The following is a 17150-nucleotide window of genomic DNA, read 5'->3' as shown; positions in this document are numbered from 1 at the left end:
AGGCTCGGGCAGACTTCATCATGTGACACAGAAGCATCCGCCCGCACAAGTGTTGCCACTACAAAATTCTTTTGCTCCACTACTGCACTCTGATGTTCCTGAAAATAAAACTGAAGCGGAAAAAGAAGAAAAAGCAAGGAAGGGGGAACAAAAATATGAGAAGGTACCCAAAGAGAAAACACCCTCACAAATCACTAAAACCAAAACACATACTAGGAAATGTACATGGAAAGCGATGACCACAAATGCTCGCAGTCTAAGCAATAAAATTCCTGACCTTCAAGCCCTGATTTTGGAGTCTGACTTGGACATAGTTGCAGTCACAGAGACATGGCTCAATGGTTCCCATGAATGGGATGTAAACATACCAGGCTATAATCTTTTTAGGAAGGATAGAGAGGGACGTTTAGGTGGAGGAGTAGCTCTGTATGTGAGAAATGATATCCCAGCGACTGAAATGACAGGGAACTGGGGAAAGGAAGAAGCGATATGGATCACCTTAAAAAGAGAGGATAGAACCTTGGTCCACGTGGGTGTTGTTTATAGACCCCCGACACAATTGGAAGAACTAGATAAAGATCTGATCGCTGATATTCAAAAGTTGGGGAAGAAAAGAGAGGTGCTGTTGTTGGGAGATTTTAATCTGCCGGATGTAGATTGGAAGGTTCCGTCTGCAAAATCGGAAAGAAGTAGAGAGATTGTGGATGCTTTCCAAAGTGCTCTGCTCAGACAAATGGTGAACGAACCCACGAGGGAGGGAGCCACGTTGGATCTGGTGCTCACGAATGGGGATAGTGTGTCAAATGTCCGAGTGGCTGCGCACCTGGGAAACAGTGACCATCAAACGGTTTGTTTTGATGTAACGGCTCATGTGGACGGCGGCCACTCTAAACTCAAAGTCCTCGATTTCAAGCGAGCTGACTTTAACAAAATGGGAGAATACCTGAGGAAGGAGCTGATGGGCTGGGAGGACATACGAGAAGTGGAAGGACAGTGGTCCAGGCTAAAAGAAGTAATAAACAGGGCCACAGACCTTTATGTAAGGAGAGTAAATAAAAGCAAGAGAATAAGGAAACCGATATGGTTCTCAAAGCAAGTGGCTGAGAAAATAAAGATTAAAGAGTTAGCGTTCCAGAAATATAGAAAATCTCAAGAGGAGGAACAGGGGGAGGAATACCGGATGAAACTGAAAGAAGACAAGAGAGAGGTACGTCTGGCGAAGGCGCAAGCGGAAGAACAAATGGCTAGAAATGTAAGGAGGGGAGACAAAAACTTCTTCAGGTATATTAGTGAAAGGAGAAAGACTATAAAGGGAATTGTGAGACTAAAAGATACAACAAAACGCTATGTAGAAAATGATGAAGAAAAAGCCAATTTGCTAAATAGATACTTTTGTTCTGTTTTCACTGAAGAAAACCCTGGGGAAGGACCGAGAGGGACTAGCAAAAGTACACCTGAGAATGAGGTGGATAGAGCGCCGTTCACAGAAAAGAGTGTGTATCAACAACTTGGAAAGCTGAAGGTGGACAAAGCCATGGGGCCGGACGGGATCCACCCCAGAATACTGAGGGAGCTCAGAGAGGTTCTGGTGGGTCCTCTTAAAGACTTGTTTAATAAATCCTTGGAGACGGGAGAGGTTCCGAGGGATTGGAGAACGGTGGAGGTGGTCCCTCTTCACAAAAGTGGGGATAGGGAAGAAGCTGGAAACTACAGGCCGGTAAGCCTCACTTCGGTTATTGGAAAAGTAATGGAAGCCATGCTGAAGGAAAGGATAGTGAATTTCCTGGAAGCCAATAAGTTGCAAGATCCTGAGACAACATGGTTTCACCAAAGGGAAATCGTGCCAAACGAATCTCATTGAATTCTTTGACTGGGTGACAGGAGAATTAAATCAAGGACGTGCTATGGACGTCATCTACTTAGATTTCAGCAAGGCTTTTGACACGGTTCCCCACAGGAGGCTCTTAAATAAACTAGACGGCCTGAAGATAGGACCCGAAGTGGTGAACTGGATTAGGAACTGGTTGACGGACAGACGCCAGAGGGTGGTGGTGAATGGAGTTCGCTCGGAGGAGGGAAAGGTGAGTAGTGGAGTGCCTCAGGGATCGGTGCTGGGGCCGATTCTGTTCAATATATTTGTGAGTGACATTGCCGAGGGGTTACAAGGTAAGGTTTGCCTTTTTGCGGATGACACCAAGATTTCCAACAGAGTGGACACCCCGGAGGGTGTGGAAAACATGAAAAAAGATCTGAAGAAGCTAGAAGAATGGTCTAACGTTTGGCAATTAAAATTCAATGCGAAGAAATGCAAAGTGATGCACTTGGGGAGTAGAAATCCAAGGGAGACGTATGTGTTAGGCGGGGAGAGTCTGATAGGCACGGACGGGGAGAGGGATCTTGGGGTGATAGTATCTGAGGACCTGAAGGCGACGAAACAGTGCGACAAGGCGGTGGCAGTAGCTAGAAGATTGCTAGGCTGTATAGAGAGAGGAGTGACCAGCAGAAGAAAGGAGGTTTTAATGCCCCTGTATAAGACGTTGGTGAGGCCCCACCTGGAGTATTGTGTTCAGTTTTGGAGGCCGTATCTTGCGAAGGATGTTAAAAAAATGGAAGCGGTGCAAAGAAAAGCTACTGAGGATGGTATGGGATTTACGTTCCAAGACGTATGAAGAGAGGCTTGCTGACCTGAACATGTACACCCTGGAGGAAAGGAGGAACAGGGGTGATATGATACAGACGTTCAAATATTTGAAAGGTATTAATCCGCAAACGAACCTTTTCCGGAGATGGGAAGGCGGTAGAACGAGAGGACATGAAATGAGATTGAAGGGGGGCAGACTCAGGAAAGATGTCAGGAAGTATTTTTTCACGGAGAGGGTGGTGGATGCTTGGAATGCCCTCCCGCGGCAGGTGGTGGAGATGAAAACGGTAACGGAGTTCAAACATGCGTGGGATATGCATAGAGGAATCCTGTGCAGAAGGAATGGATCCTCAGAAGCTTAGCTGAAATTGGGTGGCGGAGCAGTTGGGGGGAAGAGGGGGTGGTGGTTGGGAGGCGAGGATAAGGGAGGGCAGACTTATACGGTCTGTACCAGAGCCGGTGATGGGAGGCGGGACTGGTGGTTGGGAGGCGAGAAATACTGCTGGGCAGACTTATATGGTCTGTGCCCTGAAAAGGACAGGTACAAATTCAAGGTAAGGTATACACATATGAGTTTGTCATGGGCAGACTGGATGGACCATGCAGGTCTTTATCTGCCGTCATCTACTATGTTACTATGTTACTATGTCTATAATTTCCCGGATCTCCTCTGGAACCTTTAAAAAAAAATCGGCGTTACATTGGCCACCTTCCAATCTTCCAGTACCATGCTCGATTTTAAGGATAAATTACAAATTTCTAACAATAGCTCCGTAAGCTCATTTTTCAGTTCTATCAGTACTCTGGGATGAATACCATCCGGTCCAGGAGATTTGCTACTCTTCAGTTTGTAGAACTGCCCCATTACATCCTCCAGGTTTACAGAGAATTCATTAAGTTTCTCCGACTCGTCAGCTTCGAATACCATTTCCGGAACCGGTATCCCACCCAAATCTTCCTCAGTGAAGACCGAAGCAAAGAATTCTTTCCACTACGGCTTTGTCTTCCCTGATCACCCCTTTTACTCCTCGGTCATCTAGCGGTCCAACTGATTCTTTTGCCGGCTTCCTGTTTTTACTATACCTAAAAAAAAATTTTAATATGTGTTTTTGCCTCCAACGCAATCTTTTTTTCGAAGTCCCTCTTAGCTTTCCATATCAGTGCTTTGCACTTGACTTGACATTCCTTATGCCGTTTCTTATTATTTTCAGTCGGTGCCTTCTTCCATTTTCTGAAGGATTTTCTTTTAGCTCTAATGGCGTCCTTCACCTCACTATTTAACCACGCCGGCTGTCGTTTGGTCTTCCATCCTCATTTTTTAATACATAGTAGCATAGTAGGTGACGACAGAAAAAGACCTGCACGGTCCATCCAGTCTGCCCAACAAGATTAATTCATATGTGCTACTTTTTATTTGTACCTGTCCTCTTCAGGGCACAGACTGTATAAGTCTGGCCAGCACTATCCCCGCCTCCCAACCACCAGCCCCGCCTCCCACCACCAGCTCTGGCACAGACCGTATAAGTCTGCCCAGCACTATCCCCGCCTCCCAACCACCAGCCCCGCCTCCCACCACCGGCTCTGGCACAGACCATATAAGTCTGCCCAGCACTATCCCCGCCTCCCAACCACTAGCTCCACCTCCCACCACCGGCTCTGCCACCTAAACTCGGCTAAGCTCCCAAGGATACATTCCTTCTGAACAGGATTCCTTTATGTTTATCCCACGCATGTTTGAATTCTGTTACCGTTTTCATCTCCACCACCTCCCGCAGGAGGGCATTCCAAGTATCCACCACTCTCTCCGTGAAAAAGTACTTCCTGACATTTTTCCTGAGTCTGCCCCCTTCAATCTCATTTCATGTCCTCTTGTTCTACCGCCTTCGCATCTCTGGAAAAGATCCGTTTGCGGATTAATACCTTTCAAATATTTGAACATCTGTATCATATCATCCCTGTTTCTCTTTTCCTCCAGAGTATACATGTTCAGGTCCGCAAGTCTCCCCTCATACGTCTTGTAACGCAAATCCCATACCATTCTCGTAGCTTTCCTTTGCACCGCTTCAATTCTTTTTACATCCTTTGCAAGATACGGCTTCCAAAACTGAACACAATACTCCAGGTGGGGTCTCACCAATGACTTGTACAGGGGCATCAACACCTCCTTTCTTCTGCTGGTCACACCTCTCTCTATATAGCCTAGCAACCTTCTCACTATGGCCACCGCCTTGTCACACTGTTTCGTTGCCGTCAGATCCTCAGATACTATCACCCCAAGATCCCTCTCCCCATCCGTACCTATCAGACTCTCACCGCCTAACACATACGTCTCCCGTGGATTTCTCTTCCCTAACTGCATCACTTTGCATTTTTTCGCATTGAATTTTAATTGCCAAACCTTAGACCATTCTTCAAGCTTCCGCAGATCCTTTTTCATGTTTTCCACTCCCTCCCGGGTGTCCACTCTGTTACAAATCTTAGTATCGTACGCGGAATATATTTGGTCTGGTCTTCCAGGATGGTGTTTTTAAACAGCATCCATGCCTGATGTAAATTTTTGACCCTCGCAGTCGCTCCTCCAAGTTCTCTTTTCACCATTCTTCTCATTTTATCATAGTCTCCTTTTTTAAAGTTAAACGCTAACGTATTTGATTTCCTATGTATACTTACTTCAAAGCTAATATCAAATCCGATCATATTATGATCACTGTTATCAAGCGGCCCCAGTACCATAACGTCCCTCACCAGATCATGCGCTCCACTAAGGACTAGGTCTAGAATTTTTCCTTCTCTCGTCGGTTCCTGTACTAGCTGCTCCATAAAGCTGTCCTTGATTTCATCAAGGAAGTTTACCTCCCTAGCGTGCCCCGATGTTACATTTACCCAGTCAATATCAGGGTAATTGAAATCATCCATTATTATTGTGTTGCCCAGTTTGTTTGCGTCCCTAATTTCCTTTAACATTTCTGCATCCGTCTGTTCATCCTGGCCAGGCGGACGCTAGTACACTCCTATCATTATCCTTTTCCCCTTTACACATGGAATTTTAATCCAGAGTGATCCAAGAAGTGTTTTGTTTCCTGCAGAATTTTCAATCTATTTGATTCAAGGCTCTCGTTAATATACAATGCTACCCCTCCACCAATTCGATCCACCCTATCACTATGATATAATTTGTACCCCGGTATGACAGTGTCCCACTGGTTAGCCTCCTTCCACCAGGTCTCAGAGATGCTTATTATATCTAATTTTTCATTTAGTGCAATAAATTCTAACTCTCCCATCTTATTTCTTAGGCTCCTGGCATTCACATATAGACATTTCAAACTGTGTTGGCTGCTCCTATTTACATCATGCTTAGTACTTGACAGTACTAATTTGCAATCTTTTGTCTGATTTTTATTTTTATTTAGGGACACCTAATCTACTACGGTCTGTTGTGCAACCTCACTATCAGGATACCCTATCGTCCCTGTTTTGGTGATATCTTTGAAACATACCTTATCCCGAACCATGCGCTTCTGAGCGACTGTCGGCCTTCCCCCATTTCTAGTTTAAAAGCTGCTCTATCCTTTTTAAATGCCGATGCCAGCAGCCTGGTCCCACCCTAGTTAAAGTGGAGCCCATCCTTTCGGAATAGGCTCCCCCTTCCCCAGAATGTTGCCCAGTTCCTAACAAATCTAAAACCCTCCTCCCTGCACCATCGTCTCATCCACGCATTGAGACTCCGGAGCTCTGCCTGTCTCTTTGGCCCTGTGCGTAGAACAGGTAGAATTTCAGAAAATGCTACCCTAGAGGATCTGGATTTGAGCTTTCTACCTAAGAGCCTAAATTTGGCTTCCAGAAACTCTCTCCCACATTTTCCTATGTCATTGGTACCTACATGTACCAAGACAGCCGACTCCTCCCCAGCACTATCTAAAATCCTATCTAGGTGATGCGTGAGGTCCGCCACCTTCACATCAGGCAGGCAAGTCACCAGGCGATCCTCACGTCCAGCAGCCACCAGCTATCTATATGCCTAATGATCGAATCACCAACTACAACAGCTGTCCTAACCTTTCCCTCCCGGGCAGCACTTGGAGACATATCCTCGGTGCGAGAGGATAGTACATTCCCCTGGTTGGCAGGTCCTGGCTACAGGAGTACTTCTCACTTCACCAGGGTGATGCTCTCCTTCTAGGAGAACTCCCTCCTCCATGGTAGCACAAGGGCTACCAGACTGGAGGTGGGACTTCTCTACAACATCCCTGTAGGTCTCCTCTATGTACCTCTCTGTCTCCCTCAGCTCCACCAAGTCTGCTACTCTAGCCTCAAGAGAAAGGACACATTCTCTGAGAGCTAGGAGCTCTTTGCATTGGGCACACACATGACATCTCAGCAACTGGGAGATAATCATACATGTGACATTCAATGCAAAAGACTGGATAGCACCCCTCTCGCTGCTGAACTGCTGTCTCCATCTTAGTGTTTTTGAGTTTTTCAATAATTTAAAACTTGCTACAGTATTAAGGATATTAGCCTAATATAAAAGTGTCTTTTAGTTTATATAGTATATTGCGTGATTTAGTTAGTGTTTCCTTCTTAGATGGTAATGAAATGTATTTAAAACTCTGTAAGAGCACTCCTTGCTTGTTACCCTAATTACAATAACTGACTATAAATGAAGAGTTGTCCTAGGGGTGGGTGGGAAGACTAAACTAGATCCTGCAGTGCCTGTTAGATTCTATCTGTTAATGCTGTGGTACAAAGTTTTTAAAACTAAGTGGAAAAGACTATGGAGATTAGTTGATAAAATTTCCTTTTTATATTTTTATTTTGCCTACCACTAACCTACAATTCCTCCTTTAAACCCCAATCTTTAAGTTCCCAAAGCACAAAGCAAATGTTCTCTTATCTCGGAACTTCTCAGACATTTCTTAAAAAGAAAAACTAAGGTTCATATATCTGTGTTTGCTAAGAAAGCAATCTCTAAGCTTGAATTTATTAAACACCTTCCCACACCACTGCTGTGGAATATATGCTGCCCAGGAAATCAGATGACCCCTGCAGGTAAGGATCTATGGGGAAGAGAGGTGGCAGGGCTAGCACTCAATGGGCCTCAAAGAAATAGAAATAAAAGAAGACTGCCTTTAATACAATAACAAATTTCCACCAAGTCTAAAAATCTGACCTAGCCAATATCACCCTTTAACAAGGATCTAGAGTGAATGACTAAACAGTTTTACAATATACAATCAGATTCAATCAGCAGTTTTACAGTTCTAAGGCCTGACTCCAATAATACTGAATTAAAGAGGCAGCCAGTAGATATTAAGAAAAACCAGAACTTTATACAGATTAGTATCATATCATCACTTTGAAGCAGACAGATGTCTCAAAATAGCCAAAAATGTCTAAATCGCGATTTTCGAAAAGGCAGAATTTGGATGTTTTCCACTGAGTTTGTCCAAATAGCAATGGGGCATGTTGAAGAAGCATTTTGGGTGGGCTCAAAATGAGGACGTCTTTCAGCAATAATGGAACAGGAAGACATATCAAGTCTAAAAAGAAGTGCATTTTTATCTAGACCTGTTTTGATCATGTCCAGGTTAAAAAAAGATGCTTTGAATGACCAGCTAACCACTTGAAGGATTAAAAATTGACCCCTCCTTAATCCCCCAGTGAATGCTGTCCTCCCTCTCACTCCCCCCTAAAAAGTGAAATGAAAGGGAATACCAGGTGCTATGACAGCATCAGTTATTATAGGAATACCCAACAGAGCAACAAGTAGCTCCCAGGAGTAGCCTACTGGTCAGTGCAGTGGAATGTGAAGAGGATCCGGGTTCAAATCCCACTCTACCTAGTACATCTGTGGTGGAAATTGAGATCCCCCCCAAATCACAATTACCTACTGTATCTAAATACAGGAGACACCTACAGATTTGAAGACTATTTGTACAGTAATTTTTATTTTGTTCCTGGAGGGCTCACAATACAAAATAAAGGAGTTATGGTGAGAATTGTACTTGAGTGCCATTATTTAACATCCACTGCACTAGCCACAAGGCTGCCCCCTCTGATCTGCAGGGACGTCTGAGTGGCCATTTCTCTCAAAATGATGCCATGAGTCTTATGCCTGGTTTTTGTTTTGGCATTTAAGTTGGATGTGTCAGTTTGGAAAATGGCTCTTCTTTTTAGATGTCTTCTCTGCAAAAATGTCCATCTTAGAGCCATTTTCAAAAGGGAAACCCAGATGTTCCTGTTAAAAAATGATTCTTAAGATAGTTGTTTTTTTTTTTAACATAAGGAGCTGAATATCCCAATTGGACATTTTCTTCCGACAATGCCCCTCCACATATCTTAGGAGGTGTGGTCATGTGACTATGGCCAGGTCTATTTTTATTGAGCTAGAAGCTCTTATGACTACTGGATTTCTGCCAATGTTTAAGCCTAGATTAACACTCCTGACAAGCCAATAATATAGATACAGGCCAAAATAAGAACTTGTTTCAATTTCCAGTGAAATGCATGAGGCTGGAGGAACATTTTAAAGAAAGAACAGAAAAAAAACCCCATTTCTTTAGCTGTAGCAAACCTGATAAACTGTCCAACTTGAAAGACAAATGTGGTAATCCTCAAGGTTTTTTTTTTTTGTTAATAGCTATTTCCTAATAGTGATCAAGCACTTAAGAGCATCTTACTGTTTTGTTTTAGTATATGAGGCATTTTGGGCTATGCAAAAGTGAAAAAATTTTGCAAACTGGGACTGTGGGGAACAAAAGCTCAAAATGGTGCAAAACACGCAAAAACACCAATATTTCAGCATTTTGCATGCATATGCTCCAGTTGCAAAAAGTTTAAAATTTTGCCCCTTGTAAATAGAATGTAAGGCCCTGTTTACTGAGGTGCGCTAGCATTTTTAGCGCATGCTAACGCTAGAGACACCCACATATTCCTATGGGTGTCTCTAGCATTAGCGCGTGCTAAAAATGCTAGCGCCTACAGCACGGTTTAGTAAACAGGGCCTTAATGTGTAATCTGATGTGTGAAATTTTACTACAATTCTGAATTAATGAGCTACTGCTATGCTTTATTGCATTAATTCAGAAAAACATACCTGCATGTGAAGACATCTTTATTATCTGAATGTTGCAAAAGACATAACTAATTAATATGGGTATTTTCATTCTACTTAAACAATAAATCAAAACAAAGTACAAGGAGAATATTATTTCAAATAATTGGCATACAGAATCATCCAAACAAGGAGCTTAAAACTATAACCCAGTTCAGACCAGATAGCAACTCTCAACTTCCCCATCCCAAACTAATGTATCAAGGCAGCCCAAGTCTTTCACTACCAGCTGTAAAGAATTCATAAGTTACATGTATAAAGACATTTTATAATCCATAACAGTCAGGAATGCTTTTAGGGCTTGACAAAATAAACCATATGAGGATTGTTTCCCGAGCTCTAAATTTAGCATATTCTATCATTTGGGTCCAATCCCTATTAGGGACCTTTTTCTAAAATCCAGAAAATGAGATTGATTAATTTTGGGCAACAGCCATCCTAAACTGACCTTCTGAACATAAGTTCTATTCTGGGACAAACCATAGAACCCAAGATTGCATATAATCTGAAGTTGTTCCATATATAATTTTAAACATGACCAGCAATAATTTAAATTGTACATATGCCTGAATTAGAAGCCAACGTAGAGCAATCAAATAAGGTGTCACCCTTTCCCACCTAGACCCCGCTAAAATCATCCTGGCAGCCCCATTGTGATCTGTTTTTCCAGCAGACCTGACAAACCTATACTAGAGTACTCTAACCACCTGAAATAATTCTCTGTGAAATATGTATGTATGTGGTGCACTTGTATCTGTAGACTGCATATCTTTTCAATAAAATATTGACTTCGGTCTCCATAGTCAAATGAGTATCAATATTCACTTCCAAAATTTTAGTCTCACCACTCAATAAAAAACTGAATTGCATGGAACATCTACTAGTCTTATGTCCTTCCTGTTCTCCATTCACAAAATCTTTGGGTTTTTTTTTTCCTGAATTTATCTTAAGTCCCTGCTGTCTCATCAATTGATAAATTTGCCTAATAACTATCCATAAATAACAATGCATCAGTTATGGAATCTCTTTGTGGAAAGATTAGACCATCCTGCTGTTCCTAGTCTGGTCACTGCAGCAATGATCTTGAGGCAAAAGCATAATTATTGTTTTTGGTCAGACTCCATAGTTAAATTTCTCCTGAAAGGCTGCTATGGAGCTAATTTGTATCGGTAGCAAAATTTGGAACAACAAAGTTGATAACCCTTGGGATATCCATAGGTTAAGTGCATCAGCCTCAGTGTTTCCTTCCATTCTCCTGAGAAGGTAAAAATGTCACAAACCAAACAAAGGGATGATTAATGCTGAAGTTGGAGTGAAATCTATGTTCAGTTGCCCCCTATTCAGCAAGCCTAAACATATAAATTATCTTGTTAGTGGCTGAATATTGCCCCTATCAGGATAATTTCTCAGCACTGCCTTTCCTCTTACCCTTCACTATAACTGAAAATACTACTGATGGGGGAATTCTGCACAAAAATAAAAATAAAAAGAAAGAAAATTCTGTACACTGTGCAGAATTACCCCATTATAAGGGCTGGTATCTCCTCCGAGGCATGAAATACCTTTGCCTCCACCACCACAGGAGTTTCCCATGCAACTTCATGCAGACCTCCACCCCATTTCTCATGAGACACACAAAGTTCATCTAGCTTTTTCCAGCCCCCTCCTCACTCTCTGTTCCAGCGCAGTAAGAGAAGCTGCACAGCCGCACATCAGGTTGCTTCCTACTCCTCTACTGTCTCAGGCCCGACTGTTCTTTTGAGTCTCATGGGCCTCTGTACAGCTGTGTGGTTTAAAACGAACCGCTGGGGACTAAGGCAGCAGAGGAGGAAGCATCCTGACCTGCAGCTGTGCAACTCCTCCTCTTGCAGCACTAGAGCGGTAGGTGTGCTGGGAGGGAGGGGAGGCAGCTGGAAATGGAATATTTGTGCCGCAAAAGCAGACTGCACAGAATTCTGTGGAGTCTTCAGAGGTGGGGAATTCTGCGCAAAGTCTGCATTGTGCAGTAGTGCAGAATTCCCCCAGAAGTAAAATGCAAAGACAATGTAAAATGTTCAGCAGCCATCGATGAACGTTTAGGTCTGTTGGAATATCAGCCTGAGTATTTCAAGCACTAAGCACAAACATGTCGTTTATTAAAGTGTGTAGTGGGAAATGTGGTTTTAACACAAAATCCAAACAATGTAAAATTTTGGTTGTTTCTACGTATCTAGAGCAATAGATTTTTAAAAGGTTTGGGACCGATTTGTAAGAAATACAAATAAAATTTTGGTTGTTTCTACGTATCTAGAGCAATAGATTTTTAAAAGGTTTGGGACCGATTTGTAAGAAATACAAGCAAGCAAATCTTGTGGACATGAGGCTCTCTTGACTGGGCACAAAACTAGATTTGTGCTAAAGTATTCCCTAAACATACCTTAAAGACATGGAATGCTTCAAATTGAATGTTGGGACTGTTATCTCTCAGCAGATTCATCATGAGTTTCAGGTTTTCTGGCTTGCTGATGTATTTTGTCATGACAGGAAAGTTATGTCTGTCCAGAAGCAGCTCACCGAGCAACTATTTTAGAAACAAAAAATCTTTTATGAAATATATTACTCAAAACCTCAGAAACCCATAGTACTCAACACACTAATTGTAGGCCAGCCCAAAAGCTGATGAATAATGTTCCTTGCTGACAAGTGGACAACCTAGCTTCAGGTTTTGGCTTAGTTTCCTGAAGTAACTCTAAAGAAAACTCAGATACCAAATTATTTTTTCACCAAATGGACAAATTATTTTTCACTTTAATTTTTTACTAAATGGTTTTGTTACAGTTAATACAAGAATACTACTAAGGATATAAAAACACATGACAATTATTCCAATACCATTGTAGCAAAAACCCTTACAACAAGAACAAAACCAGTATCAATATATATGAGCTAGTGTCTATATCAAACAAATGTACATGAACGGTTTGAGAGTTAAATCCATGCAAAAGGTGGACTTCCATGACTCAAATACCCATGGCACCATTCATCTGGAAACCTAAAGGAATAAAGTATCTGGAGATTACCCTTCCATTCCATATTTCATTACTTGTTCTTTATCCCAATATGCTTGCCAAGATAAAGCAAAGTTACTTACCTGTAGCAGGTATTCTCCGAGGACAGCAGGCCACTTATTCACATGTGGGTGACATCATCCACAAAGTCCAATGTGGAAATGCTATCCAGTGACTGTTTCTTTAAAACCTCAAGGCAGCGCTCCCAATGTGCATGTGTGGATGCCTTCCTGCCCGACTTGCGAGCATGGGACTAATTAGTACAATAACATAGCTAAAGAAGACAACTCCAAGGAGAGGTGGGAGGGTATGTGACAATAAGTGGCCTACTGTCCTCGGAGAATACCTGTACATGTAAGTAACTTCATTTTCTCCAAGGACAAGTAAGCCAGTTAACTCTCACATGTTGGAATCCTTAGCTACCAGAAACACAGAAAACAACAGCATTAGGACAATAGGAACTCACAATGGTGAGTTCAAAGACGTAAATTAACCTGAAAACTATATACAGTATTGTGAAGGTGAGGCCTGGAATAGAATAAAATGGGCCTAAGATGCTTGGTTTAATGGACCTTCGGTCTGTCCCAGTATGGCAACACTTATGTTCTTATGTTCTAAAAGAAATAAAAAGCTGGATGGATTAGGGCAGTGATGGCGAACCTATGGACACGCGTGCCAGAGAGGGCACGCAGAGCCCTCTCTGTTGGCACGTGCGCCAAGCCACTTTCCCCATCCTTCGTGCAAGAAAAAGAAAAAAAAACAAGCAATCGTGGCACTGCACGCTGTCCAGTTCCCGCCCTGAAATTTAAAACTCATCACCGCGCACCGTCCAGTTCCCGCCCCCCACGCCCCCGAAATTCAAAACTCCTACCTGTCCTGCTCGGAGTTAAGGCGACGTCGGCAGCGACAGCACCAGTCAAAAGCGTGCTAGCTCGGCGCGTCTTCAGCTTCCCTTCTGTCTCTCAAGGTCTGGTGGGACCAGAGCTTGAGAGACAGAACGGAAGCTGAAGGCGCCAAACTAGCACGCTTTTGACTGGTGCTGTCGCTGCCGACGCCGCCTTAACTCCGAGCAGGACAGGTAGGAGTTTTAAATTTCGGGTGGGGGGTGGGGTGGGGGCGGGAACTGGACGGCGCGCGGTGACGAGTTTTAAATTTCGGGCGGGAACTGGACGGCGCGTGGTGCCGTGATTGCTTGTCTTTTTTTTTTCTTTTTCTTGCACGAAGGATGAAGGGGAAGTGGCTGGGCGTGCGGGTGGGCGACCTGGTGCTCGGTGGGTGGGTGGGCGGGAGGGAGGACGGACTGATGCTGAGTGGGAGGGAGGCCTGGTGCCTGCTTGATGGTGGGAGGGAGGGGTGCCTGCTTGATGGTGGGAGGGAGGGAGGTCTGGTGCTGGGTGGGAGGGAGGCCTGGTGCCTGCTTGATGGTGGGAGGGAGGGGTGCCTGCTTGATGGTGGGAGGGAGGGAGGTCTGGTGCTGGGTGGGAGGGAGGCCTGGTGCCTGCTTGATGGTGGGAGGGAGGGGTGCCTGCTTGATGATGGGAGGGATGGAGGCCTGGTGCTGGGTGGGAGGGAGGGGTGCTGGGTGCCTGATGCCGGGTGGGTGGTCGGGAGGGAGGGAGGCCTGATGCTGGGTGGGAGAGAGCCTGGTGCTGGGTGCTGCTGCGTGCATGGGTGGGAAGGAGGGACGGAGGCCTGGTGCTGGGTGGGATGCCTGGTGCTGGGTGGGAGGGAGGGGTGCCTGATGGTGGGTGGCCGGGAGGGAGGGAGGCCTGATGCTGGGTGGGAGGGAGGCCTGATGCTGGGTGCTGCTGCGTGCTCAGTGGAAGGGAGGGAGGCCTGCCTGGTGCTGGGAGGGAGGAAGGGAGGGCAGGGGGGGAGATGAGGGTGGCTGGACATGGGTGGCTGGAGGGGAGAGGAGGGTTGCTAGACATTTGTGGCTGGAGGGGAGAGGAGGGTTGCTGGACATGGATGCAAGCAAGAAATGAAGAAGAAAGGAGGAAAGTAAAGAAATAAATGGAAAGGAAGCCCTGGAAACGGAGTTAAGAGAACAGAGCAGCAGAATCAGTGACTAGGACCAATATGGATAGAAAAACAAGATCACCAGACAACAAAGGTAGAAAAAAATCATTTTATTTTCATTTTAGTGTTTGGAATATGTCCAATTTGAGAATTTACATCTGCTGTCTTATTTTGCACTGGGTATACTGGAGCTGTAACAGCTTACAGAAATGATTTATAATGAAAGAAAATCATGTTATTTTTTTCTACTATACTAGTATAATATTTTCAATGATGTCTGTTTATATGTGCCATGGCTGGTGTAAGGGGTGTGGCTATCATATGGGTGGAGTCATATGTGGTGACCCCGCCCATGAGTACCGGCACTTTGCGATAAATAATTAGATTTTGGATTGCTGTTTGGGTACTCGGTCTCTGAAAGGTTCGCCATCACTGGACTAGGGTCTAGTCCGCTCCAGGTAAAAGGCCAATGCTTGCTTGCAGTCCAAGGTATGCATTGCGCTTTTGCCAGGATGGGCATGAGGTTTGGGAAAAAATGTTGGCAAGACAATTAACTGGTTCAGATGGAACTCAGACACCACCTTCGGCAGGAACTTAGGGTGTGTGCAGAGAACTACTCTGTTGTGATGAAATTTTGTATAAGGTGGATCCCGTTACTAGGGCCTGAAGCTCACTGACCCTGCGAGCTGAAGTAACTTCAGGGGATAGGAACTGAGTGTCTCAAAAGGAGCTTTCATCAGCTGAGTAACGACGAAGTTGAGGTTCCATAACACAGAGGAGGTTTGATAGGGGACAGTCAAAAACAAACTCTGCATGAATCAAACAACTAGAGGCTGTCCAAAGATGGGCTTACCCTCTACATGAAAATGGTAAGCACTAGGTGAACCCTTACAGAGTTGGCTTTAGACCAGACTCAGAGATGTGCAGAAGGTATTCAAACAGATTCTGTGAAAAGCAAGAAAACGCATCTAGGGCCTTGCCCTCACACCAGACAGTAAACCTCCTCCATCTAAAGTAACAACATCTCTTAGTGGAATCTTTCCTGGAAGCCAGCAAAACCTTGGAGACACCCTCCAGGAGATTCAAGGAAGCAAATTCTAAGCCCTCAATATCCAGATTGTGAGGGCCAGAGACTGGAGATTGGGATGGACCTGTGTGAAGAGGGTTGGAAAATACTCCAATGTCCAAGGTTCTTCAGATAATAACTATATAAGAAGTGGAAAACCGTATCTGCCTGGGCCAATATGGGGCGATCAGGTTCATGGTTCCCCGGTCTTGACTGAGTTTTAGTAAAGTTTTCCCTGTTAGAGGAGTGGGAGGATACGCATATAGAAGATCTGTCTCCAATGCAGGAATGGATCCAAAGCTAGTCTGTTGTGTGACCTGAGCCTGGAGCAGTGCTGAGGGACTTTGTGATTGAAAGAAATGGCAAAGATCTATCGAGAGGGTGCCCCACTCTCGGAAAATCTCACAGACAACAGTCATGTTGAGTGACCACTTGTGCAGTTGCATTACCCTGATCAGTCTATCTGCCAGGCTGTTGGACTTCCTGAAAACTATCCTGTTCTGGACAGCCCAGTTCCACATCCCAACAGCCTTCTGACACAGAGGGTATGATCCTGTACCCCCCCTGCTTGTTGGTGTAATGCATCACAGACTGATTGTCTGTTTGAATGAGTACAATTTGGTTGATCAGCTGATCACTGAAAACCTTTAGAGCATTCCAGATTGCTGGGAGCTCCAGAAGATTGATGTGGAAATCTGCCTCCTGAGCTGACCAACTAACTTGAGTGTGAAGCCCAACTACATGAGCTCCCCACCTCAAGTGGATGCATCCCTGGTCAACATCTTCCGGGGCTGAGGAATTTGGAATGGAAACCCCAAGGTCAGACTGGTTGAATCATCCACTGGAAGAGGGATTGATCCAGTTCTGGGGTTAATCGGATGACATCCTACTACTACTACTACTATTTAGCATTTCTATAGCGCTACAAGGCGTACGCAGCGCTGCACAAACATAGAAGAAAGACAGTCCCTGCTCAAAGATCTTACAATCTAATAGACAAAAAAATAAATAAAGTAAGCAACTCAAATCAATTAATGTGAACGGGAAGGAAGAGAGGAGGGTAGGTGGAGGCGAGTGGTTACAAGTGGTTACGAGTCAAAAGCAATGTTAAAGAGGTGGGCTTTCAGTCTAGATTTAAAGGTGGCCAAGGATGGGGCAAGACGTAGGGGCTCAGGAAGTTTATTCCAGGCGTAGGGTGCAGCGAGACAGAAGGCGCGAAGTCCGGAGTTGGCAGTAGTGGAGAAGGGAACAGATAAGAAG

General features: G+C 44.3%; 1 protein-coding gene across 3 annotated transcripts in view; it reads right to left on the bottom strand.

The window, feature by feature from the left end:
- CAB39L (calcium binding protein 39 like) overlaps positions 1–17150 on the bottom strand; it is a 212963-nt gene that overhangs the window by 11362 nt on the left and 184451 nt on the right. For all 3 annotated transcript variants that reach the window (XM_030200470.1, XM_030200471.1, XM_030200472.1), the window contains one exon: positions 12175–12318. In XM_030200470.1, coding sequence (XP_030056330.1) covers positions 12175–12318 — 144 coding nt within the window. The remainder of the gene's footprint in view (positions 1–12174; positions 12319–17150) is intronic.

This window comes from Microcaecilia unicolor, chromosome 4 (assembly GCF_901765095.1).
Source record: "Microcaecilia unicolor chromosome 4, aMicUni1.1, whole genome shotgun sequence".
NCBI lineage: Eukaryota > Metazoa > Chordata > Amphibia > Gymnophiona > Siphonopidae > Microcaecilia > Microcaecilia unicolor.
The sequence above is the reverse complement of the archived record's forward strand: the minus strand, read 5'-3'. Positions and strand labels throughout refer to the sequence as shown.